Here is a 9,237-nt window from a genome sequence, read left to right as displayed (position 1 = left end):
ACATGCCACCAAGCAAGGCGATTCTACAGGACCGAGTGACACCAGGGTGAGCAGGGCACAGCTAAGAATTCCAGTTCTGTGACAAATTTGGGCCAAGTCCCTGCTATAAGGGGATCCAGCCTGCCCACATATGAAAAGTGAGAAAGTAAAATTCACGAGCACTTTTTACTCAAAAAAGGTACCTTTAATAGGATGAAAGAGGGTCAATGGGGCAGTCCATTTAAAGTCTCATTGCTTCAGAAGCTACAAGGACGAAGTTGAAGTGTTTTCCAGGAGCCCAAAGCTGCACCAGGTCCACATCCAAGTTAAAGAGCCCTTCCAGAATGTGAAGTCACTGTATACAAGTCCATCATGACAGCATCAGAAGCTCACACTACTCCCCACACTTCCTCAAAGGCAGTAGTAATTTTAGCACACGTCAGGGCAGCAGAAAGGGGATAGTTGCTGATGGAGACCATCTTTTCTGTATAGTCAACATTGACCTGGACGGGGGGGGAAACAAGTTGCAAAAAGTTTTCACTGAGCTCCATCTCCATTAAGTACAAGAAAGACAAGGAGCCACTGGAGAGGGTCCAGCAGAGGCTAGACAGATTATTGGGACATGTAACCATCTCTTAAGAGGAGAGACTGCAGGGCCTGCTTTGTCTAGGGAAGGGAAGATTGAGAGGGGATCTCATTAATGCACATAAATATCTCAAGGATGGGTGCCTAGAGGATGGTGCCAGACTCTTCTCTCTGTTGCCCGGCAACAGGGCAAGGAGCAGTGGCCATAAACTAAAACACAAGAAGTTTCACCAAAAAAGAAGGAAGAACTTCTTTATGATGAGGGTGGCCGAGCACTGAACATGCTGCCCAGGGAGGTTGTGGAGTCTCCCTCTCTGGAGACATTCAAAATCTACCTGGACATGTTTCTGTGTGACCTGCTCCAGGTGACCCTGCCTTGGCAGGGAGTTGGACTGGATGATCTCCTTCCAACCCTAAGAACTGCAGAGGCACAGTATTTCCTCAGCAGGGAAACTGCCAGCCTCCGCTAATGCCCTCCCCTTGGGAGGGAGAACAGTCCCAAGTGTTGCCGTTTTGGGCCTTTTTTTGATAAACATACAGGGGAAAACAGGGGGCTGAGTGGAGGGGAAATGAAGCCAAGAAAAGGGCAGATAAAACCTCCATACTCAGAACAAGAAACGTTTTCACAACCCCAGGTAAGGGATACACACACATACCGAGCCGTGGGCAAAAGCTCCCACCACAATGACAACTGGCTCTGCTGCAGGAACCAGCTCACGCAGATCGGACACCTGAGACACTGCAAAAGAGGTGCCAATCTTCATACAGCCCACGGGCAGATGGTCAGTGACTGGATTTTTTATCACCTACAGAAAGCAGAAAATTAATAGGGGTGTAGAGGTAAAAGACCCTCCTGACACATAGCAAGATCCATTGTTTGCTAAAAGCAACAGACAAACAAAAAATTCATCAGGTGGTTGCAGGCTGTATCAGGAGCTCATGACTGGTCCATCTGGAGCAGTCCATCCTCACTGTCCTTGGTATTTACAAAATACAGTGGTGGTGTCATTCCACAACCATCACAGACTGCCCGCACCCAAAAATCAAATCCCCTTGAGGTACACATCCTGTTTCCCTGTCTCCCTGATTACCCACCAAGTACACCCAGGTCCTTGAGCAAAAACAATCCCAGATGGGTTGAGATATGCCCAGGGTACAGGTGATGTTGAGGTAGGTAAGTCTTGGCTGTGGGGAGCAGTAAATAGAGTAGCAAAGCTCCCCTGACCAGCAGTGCAATTCCTGAATAATCCAAAATTGAAAAAGTCCTCAAGACCTCCCCAGTGACAGTAGGCAATATGGAATAGCCAGGGTAAGCTGAGGCACAGCACTGCTCCCAGGAAGAGCATCCCAAACGCCACCTTCTCCTGCAAAGAAGCCATGAAGTACTCATTGGGCAGCAGGGTCAGGATCTCTAGGCACAGGGACAGAACAAACCCCAGCAGGTGTGTCCAGATGTTGCCAGTCTCAGTGTGCACCTGGAAGATGCTCTTGAAACAGGCACACAGGGATGGCATGGAGGACCTATAGTCCCCTATAGGAAATTCTGTCTCATCTTGGCTGGCAAGCAGGCTGCTGCTGGCATTTAAAACCACTCTCCTTCTTTGGGGAATCCGCATTTTCCAGAAGAAACTTACAAAACACGTTTAAGTCATGGTTAGTTCTTCTTTGCTTCTGGGAGTCTTGCTGACATGCCTGCTGACCCATGTGCTCAAGCAGGTGCACTGGCTAGGGCCAAGCCTTCTCTGCCAAAATGATATCACCATCACCTTCCTCAGGCTGCTGCTTTTCTGGCATTTCCAGCAACAAGGGTAGTTCTTCATCTGAGCAATCCCAATAGCCGATAAATCCTTTGTCCCTGTGGTTTATCCAGTCTTCCCCTCTGTGACTGCAGAAGCCATTCAAGTTAATTATATCTTCATTTCCACCTCTCTCTGCCTTTTTGAAAGCTTTACCCGAAAAGTGTCAATGCCCAGGCGTGGCAGTCAGGCTCACGTGAGGAAACAGATTCCTCAGCTCCAAAGACTGCTGTGTGTGGGGTTTCCTTCCTGCAGCAGCAGCTCCTAGCCAGGTAGCATATGGGAGAGCCCCCAGCAAGGATGGGATGGGATGGAATAGCAACCACACCCACAATCAGGACCCCCAGCCAGAAAAACACCTCGTCCCCACCCAAGAAAAAATCCCTCTTACATTGCCATTAGAATGTTGCAACATCTACTGTGAACAGTCACAGAATATTTACCTTCAGCAGTTTCTGAGGCCCATCAGCTGCTCTAACACTGAGCTTATGCAACAGCTGAACTAGCAAAGAGAAAACAAAACAAAACAAAATCACTTAAGCTGTGTGGTGATTTGCTGGACAAATCCCATGCTTTGCCTCAGCTGAGGTACACAAAAAGTCTACCTTTAGAGTTCCCATCACAGTTTGAAAAAAGTTATTTCTCTGACAGCACAGCCTCCTGCAGGCACTCCCCACTGTGCTAAGGAGCACACAGCTGGGATATGCATCCTGGAACAGCCCAGAAAGATGCTTTCACTTCTGTGCTCTTTTCTCACTTTCACATTTTAAGGTTGGTGCCCGTTTTTGACTTTTCCTGAAGTTCCCCCAGTCCTGCATTATTCTCTAGCTGGTGTAGTTTGAATTGCTTACCCATAAGCCCACAGAATCGATCAAAAGTTCTTGGAATTCTGGTTTGGGGATTGACTTCAATGAGAACATTCTTCTTGGTGTGGATATAAACCTGCAGGAGCCCAGCCCGATTCAGGGGGCTGTCCATGAGCATCAGGAGACTCTGAAAGTGAAAAGCACACGGTAGTGGAAATAGAAAGGCACAAAAGAGAGAATTCTAGGGAAAATTGACGGTTAGCCCCCACAAATGCAGAAGGGACCAATGTCGAGGCTGAAAGCTCATCTCACTATGGGATGTAACACTATACTGCTAAGAAATCAAGCCCAGACCCAAACAGTGACTCAGCCTAAAACCCACCAGCGTAGCGGGGGAGGCCAAACTCGGCCCAGGACTCCAGGGGCACAAGCGGACCCCCGGACCCGGGGGACGATCGCCCCGAGCCGCCTTGCCGGGCTACCCCGAGCAGCCCGGGCCGCCACAGGCGCCGCCGGGCCCAGCGGGTACCTGGTGGGTGATGTCAGGCCGCACCTCCCCGGGGTCCCGGCCATTCCGTAGCAGCAGCGCCTTGTGCTTGTCGCAGTTGAGCAGCTCGAACGTCTTCCCCACCTACGGCCAAAGCACGGACAGGTGAGCGGGGAGCGAGAGCATCCCGGGCACGGCCGGACCCGCCCCAGTCTCCCGCCGCTCGCACCTTCACGGTCTCCAGACTCGCCCCCTCCAGCACAACCAGGAGCCGTCGCTGCCCGCGGGGCCGCTTGGCCCCCAGCGAGCGCCCTTCATCCTCCTCCTCCTCCTGCGCGTCCCCACGTGGCCGCCTGGGCGCCGCCATTTTGTCACGCGGCCCCGCCGGCCCCGCCCTGGCCCCGCCCTTCCCGCCGCGGCCACCCAAGATGGCGCCGGGGCGCGCCCTCTATCTGGCTCCGGCCGGACCCGCTTCCGGAGCGCCTCGGCCGCCGAGCCGGAAGGCGAGTGCTGGGGGCGGGAAGGGGCAGCGGGGGGCGCTCCCGGCGCCGCGGTTTCCCGCCGGAGCGGTACGGCGGTCGCTCCTTCCGGTGTCCTTCCCGGCGGGGGCGGCGGCGGGGCGGCCATGGCGCAGAACCTGAAGGACCTGGCGGGGCGGCTGCCGACCGGGCCCCGCGGGGTCGGCACCGCGCTTAAGCTGCTGCTGGGCGCCGGTGCCCTGGCCTACGGCGTGCGAGAGTCCGTCTTCATTGGTGAGTGGAGTCCCCCCCAACCCCTCAGAGCCTTCGCGCTCGCTGTCCGCGCTGACCAAAGCCTCGCTCTCTCCCCGCAGTGGAGGGCGGCCAGCGCGCCATCTTCTTCAACCGCATCGGCGGCGTGCAGCAGGACACCATCCTGGCCGAGGGGCTGCACTTCAGGTAGGGCCCGGCCCCCCCCGGCCCCCCGGGCCCGGCGGGGCCCTCGCCCCTAACGCGCCTCCGCCCCCGCAGGATCCCCTGGTTCCAGTATCCCATCATCTACGACATCCGAGCGCGGCCGCGGAAAATCTCCTCCCCCACTGGTTCCAAAGGTGAGACAGAGGGACCACGAGGTGGGAGGCGCAGGACAGGAATTCCGCCCTACTGGAGGCGCTCCTCAGACAATTATAGAATGTTAAGGGCTTGGAATAGACCTTAAAAATCGTTTAGTCACAATTTCCTGCCGCGGATAGTGAAACCTTTCACCAGACCCGGTTGCTCAAAGCCCCATCCGACCTGGTCATGAATACCTCCAGGGCTGGGGCATCCACAGCTTCCCGGGACAACTTGTGCCAGTGCCTCACCGCCCTCACCATAAAGGATTTCTTCCTAATTTCCAGCCAAAGTGTCCCTCTCCCAGTTGGCGCCGCCTTCTCCTTGTCCCGTTGCTGACGGAGAGGGACTGGGGAGGGGCTCTTGAGCTGCCCCGCGGGCCCCTGACCCCTGGCTGTCCCCGCAGACCTGCAGATGGTGAACATCTCGCTGCGGGTGCTGACGCGGCCCAACGCGGCCGAGCTGCCCAGCATGTACCAGCGCCTGGGGCTGGACTATGAGGAGCGTGTGCTGCCCTCCATCGTCAACGAGGTGCTCAAGAGCGTCGTGGCCAAGTTCAACGCCTCGCAGCTCATCACACAGAGGGCCCAGGTGAGCCCTGCCGCGGCAGCCGTGGGTGGGGGGAGCCGTGTGGCAGGTGAAGGGGGTAGTGCATCCACACGGGAAGCGTGTCCCACGTGCAGTTTGATTCCAGGAGACGTACAAATACTGTATTGGCAGCTTCCGAGGAGGAAAACGGGTCTGTTGGTGCACAAGAGTGCAAAACTGCACCAGAATGTAACACTAGGGGAGAGCTGGTTTGCTTCATGGTGCACAGGTGTCTGTGGAAGTGGCTTTAAAAACACAGACCGTCGGAGCAAATTAAGCAGTTTTGAAAGATCTGAAAAATAGTGGGAATGAGCAGTTAACAAAGCACTAACCTGTCAGTGATGGACGCTTCAGAACGGTCACATATAACTTCTGTTTGCAATCACAAAATGGGCCAGGTTGGAAGGGACCACAGTGAGTCATCTGGTCCAGCCTCCCTGCTCAAGCAAGGTCATCCCAGAGCACATGGCACAGGATAGCATTCAGGTGGTTCTTGAATGTCTGTAGTGAGGGAGTCTCCACAAGCTCTTTGGGCTACCTGTTACAGTGCTCTGTCACCTGCACAGTAAAGTTATTCCTCATATTCAGGTGGAGCTTCCTGTGTCCTGGTTTCTGCCCATTGCCTCTTGTCCTATTGTTTGACATCACTGAGAAGAGCCTGGCTCAGTTGTCTTGGCACCCTCTCTGCAGGCACTGATTAGAAAAAGCTTAGAGTGTTCTCTGGGAGAGCATCCTCTGGGGGAGTGTTGCAAAATACTAGAACTATCTAGCTTAAAAATGCTTGTTTGTGAAAGTTTGTATTGTAATGGTTTGATTGCCAGGGATTCTGAGAGCTCTCATCCCCTATAGCAGCTGGCATAGAGAGGAGGTGCTCGTCTTGTTGTAAAAGGCTTTAGAGGACGTCCTGCAGGACCAGGAGGGTACTGAAGAGGAAAAACTGTTACATGAAATACAAAGCATCTCTCAGCTATCAGAGACCACATCTGTGATCTGTGTCAAAAGAACCAAAGAGTAGAGCTGAGTGTCCTGGTTTTGTTATAAGAAATTATCTGTATTCTTTTGGTGAGGGGCTTCAGCTTTTTGTGCTCATCAGCATGGAGTGCACTGGAGGGATTTGTTAGTCTTCATGTAGAAAGAGAATGTGTGGAGAGGATGGGACAGCAAAGAATATCTGAGGGTTTCAGCTGTGCTGGAAGCAAAGGCTGTTAAGCATCTGTGATCTCAGATAAGAATCATTCTTTAATCTCTGAAATTTTGTAACAAACTGAATTGCATTTGTTTTCTTGTCATGTATCCATCCAGTGCTTGTTATTATAAAGTGATGTGGTATTGAAGGAATTGACAGAAAAAAAAAGTGACTTCATGTAGTTGTGCACTCACAGTTCACACAGGAAAGGTTTCTGTCACCATTTAGAGTTCTGCTCAGAAACAGCTGCAGTAAAAGTAAATGCTCGACTGGCCAAGCATGTGATATTGTAGCAATAGTTTCTGTTTAAGTCAATATTTGGTGCAGGACTTGTCAGGCTGCCTGAAAGAGGTGCTGGGAAGTAAGTGTAGAATAAATCCAAGTATCTAACAGCAACACCCACCCAAAGGAGCCAAAAAAAGTGGAGTAGCTGCATTAGACAAGTAGTTACTGTAATTAAGAGATCTGATACAGGTTAAAAAATTATGTGGTCATTACTTTTTTTGTGTTGGAGTACAGTTATGAAAGCACAGCCTGCAAACAGTGGCAATTCCAGGACAGATAAAGAAATGCTTGTTGCCAAAACTGTGGGAACTATGGAACTGGATGTGGCAGGATGTGAAAGCAAAAGGCGCTTCCAAGGTTTTTTACTTTCACAGTGTTACTTGCATAGAACAGTTTAGTAATAACTATAAATGAGCTGTAATAGAGTTTTGAAAATGCTTTTTGTGGCTGTGGATATGTTACTCAGATGGTGTTGATGTCCATGGTTTAGAGCTTGGGTTGGGGAATGTCTCCCAACACTGTGAAGAGCAGTTGTGCTTTGCTTTTGGAGTGCTCATGAAGTGAGAAACACCCTGTGCTTGGTACAACTCCTGTTGCTGTGTTTGTGTTTCAGGTGTCTCTGCTCATTAGGCGAGAACTGACAGAGAGAGCCAAGGATTTCAGCCTCATCCTGGATGATGTGGCTATCACAGAGCTCAGTTTCAGTCGTGAATACACAGCTGCTGTGGAGGCTAAGCAAGTGGGTGAGTTCCATTGGTGCCTGAAAAGGCTGGATTGCCTTTGCCTTTCCAATGAGAAAGTGGAATTTGGTCTAGTGTGTCGCTGCTGTGCCACTGTATAAGTTCAGGTACAGGGTTACAAATCTCTAAGCCTCCTTAGTAACAGAGCTGAACAGGTTTATTTTGCAAGTGTTACCAGAAAGCCGTAGCTAATGGGCTAGACCATCGGAGGGACTGAATTCCCAAAACTAAGGTTCCTCTTCAGACTGGGACTCTGTCACTCACTGTGGGGGTTACGTGTGGAGGGTCTGGGTGCTGTGGGTTTTGCTCAAGAAAAGGTAAAGTGCTCTCAGATTTGTTTTGTACTTGGATGTGGTCCTGGAATGTTACCGGTTCTTTGCGAAGCGGAGCCCCTGGGCCTCAGCTCTCAGGTTTTGATGGATGACACAGTGTGGTTCCACTGCCTTTGTCCCTTCTCCCTGCAGCCCAGCAGGAGGCACAGCGCGCCCAGTTCCTGGTGGAGAAGGCCAAGCAGGAGCAGAAGCAGAAGATAGTTCAGGCCGAGGGGGAAGCAACAGCTGCCAAGATGATATCCTGCTTCGGGAGATTTTGTGGGATGTGGCTTGTGAGCTTGACAGTCCTGAGAATCTGTCACATTGGGCTCATGCTTAGGAGACTGTGATCGGATGATACCTTCAAGTAGGTCGCTGTTCTTTTTCCCCCCCTTCTGCAGTCGGCTGCAGCGAGGTTTGTCTGAGGGTACAGGTCAGAGCAGAGGAGGCTGTGGGCCTGCGCTCCTTGTTGTAAAGTCTAACTTTATTGGCTGTGTGTGACCGTAATCCATAATGTTCTTTATCTGGGCAGGTGAAAACATGCCTGCCCAACGGCCCGTGTTACTGGGATAGAGATTGCTTTTTACCCACTAAGATGTTCTTTAATATGGCTTAGGAAGAAGTCCTTGAGGGTAAGCGGCTTCTATGTGCGGGATTTTCCTTAACTTTTGTTCCCTTGTACCTCGGGGAAGCTCTCAGCAGGAATCCAGGCTACATCAAGCTACGTAAGATCCGAGCTGCTCAAAACATCTCAAAAACGGTGAGCATTTGGGCACAGAGTTCCCTTTGCCCTTCTGCAGTCCTTGTGTCCCCCCAGCCCAGTGGCCACATGATGAATTTAAGGCGAATGTGATCTGCCCTGTCCTGATCTTTGTTCCTGCCCAGCCCTTCTCTGCTCAAGTTGAGCTTAAGACTTAGCAAGGATCTGCAGTTAGATATGAGGCTTAGAGTTCATGCCCTTCATATGATAAGGCCAGATCCACATCAGATTCCATCACCCACCCTCAGCTGCAGCTACCAAAAGATTCTGGTTACCTGCAGCTGAGAAAGGGGGACAGATAAATGTGGGATCAAAGGTCTTTGTGACAGAGAGACAGAATGAGCACTTCTTTTAGAAAGTCTGATGGCTCTGGGATAGGAAGTCAGGAAGTAGGGAGTTGTTTTGGGGAATTGCGTTGATTTAAATGAGGTCTTAAATGAAGGAAACAAGTGTGCTGTATCTGAAGGTTGCTAGTGCTGTTCCTCCATGTGCATTTTTAGTCCTTGATGCCATGTCTGTATTATATTTCTTTTTCAGATTGCTGCCTCACAAAACCGTGTGTATCTCACAGCAGATAACTTGGTACTGAACCTGCAGGATGAGGCCTTCACCAGGTAAAGGGGCTGGGTGCCTGGGGTTGTCTG

General features: G+C 51.5%; 2 protein-coding genes across 2 annotated transcripts; one reads left to right on the top strand and one right to left on the bottom strand.

The window, feature by feature from the left end:
- Positions 1-162: 162 nt before the first annotated feature.
- On the bottom strand, positions 163-4,132 carry EMG1 (EMG1 N1-specific pseudouridine methyltransferase). Its single transcript, XM_053935582.1, has 6 exons — positions 3,883-4,132; positions 3,696-3,797; positions 3,212-3,353; positions 2,804-2,862; positions 1,221-1,370; positions 163-482 (listed from the first exon to the last, which is right to left on the bottom strand). The coding sequence occupies exons 1-6, from the start codon at positions 4,018-4,020 to the stop codon at positions 369-371; spliced, it is 705 nt and encodes a 234-aa protein (XP_053791557.1). The 5' UTR covers positions 4,021-4,132; the 3' UTR covers positions 163-368.
- Positions 4,133-4,223: 91 nt separating this feature from the next.
- On the top strand, positions 4,224-9,237 carry PHB2 (prohibitin 2). The gene is made up of 8 exons (XM_053935580.1): positions 4,224-4,405; positions 4,486-4,570; positions 4,643-4,722; positions 5,130-5,314; positions 7,396-7,525; positions 7,987-8,090; positions 8,516-8,593; positions 9,131-9,237. The coding sequence occupies exons 1-8, from the start codon at positions 4,279-4,281 to the stop codon at positions 9,209-9,211; spliced, it is 870 nt and encodes a 289-aa protein (XP_053791555.1). The 5' UTR covers positions 4,224-4,278; the 3' UTR covers positions 9,212-9,237.

Source organism: Vidua chalybeata, chromosome 2 (genome assembly GCF_026979565.1).
Source record: "Vidua chalybeata isolate OUT-0048 chromosome 2, bVidCha1 merged haplotype, whole genome shotgun sequence".
Lineage (NCBI taxonomy): Eukaryota > Metazoa > Chordata > Aves > Passeriformes > Viduidae > Vidua > Vidua chalybeata.
This window is presented reverse-complemented; position numbering and strand designations above follow the sequence as displayed.

Bases quoted from the DNA above. Each gene is read 5' to 3' on its own strand.
- PHB2 (XM_053935580.1), top strand. From the start codon at position 4,279: ATGGCGCAGAACCTGAAGGACCTGGCGGGGCGGCTGCCGACCGGGCCC. The intron at 5,315-7,395 runs GTGAGCCCTGCC...TTTGTGTTTCAG, and splicing joins TCATCACACAGAGGGCCCAG to GTGTCTCTGCTCATTAGGCG. The intron at 8,594-9,130 runs GTGAGCATTTGG...TTTCTTTTTCAG, and splicing joins CTCAAAACATCTCAAAAACG to ATTGCTGCCTCACAAAACCG.
- EMG1 (XM_053935582.1), bottom strand. From the start codon at position 4,020: ATGGCGGCGCCCAGGCGGCCACGTGGGGACGCGCAGGAGGAGGAGGAG. The intron at 3,354-3,695 runs GTACCCGCTGGG...TTTCACTTTCAG, and splicing joins GGCCTGACATCACCCACCAG to AGTCTCCTGATGCTCATGGA. The intron at 2,863-3,211 runs GTAAGCAATTCA...TCTCTTTGCTAG, and splicing joins TCGATTCTGTGGGCTTATGG to TTCAGCTGTTGCATAAGCTC.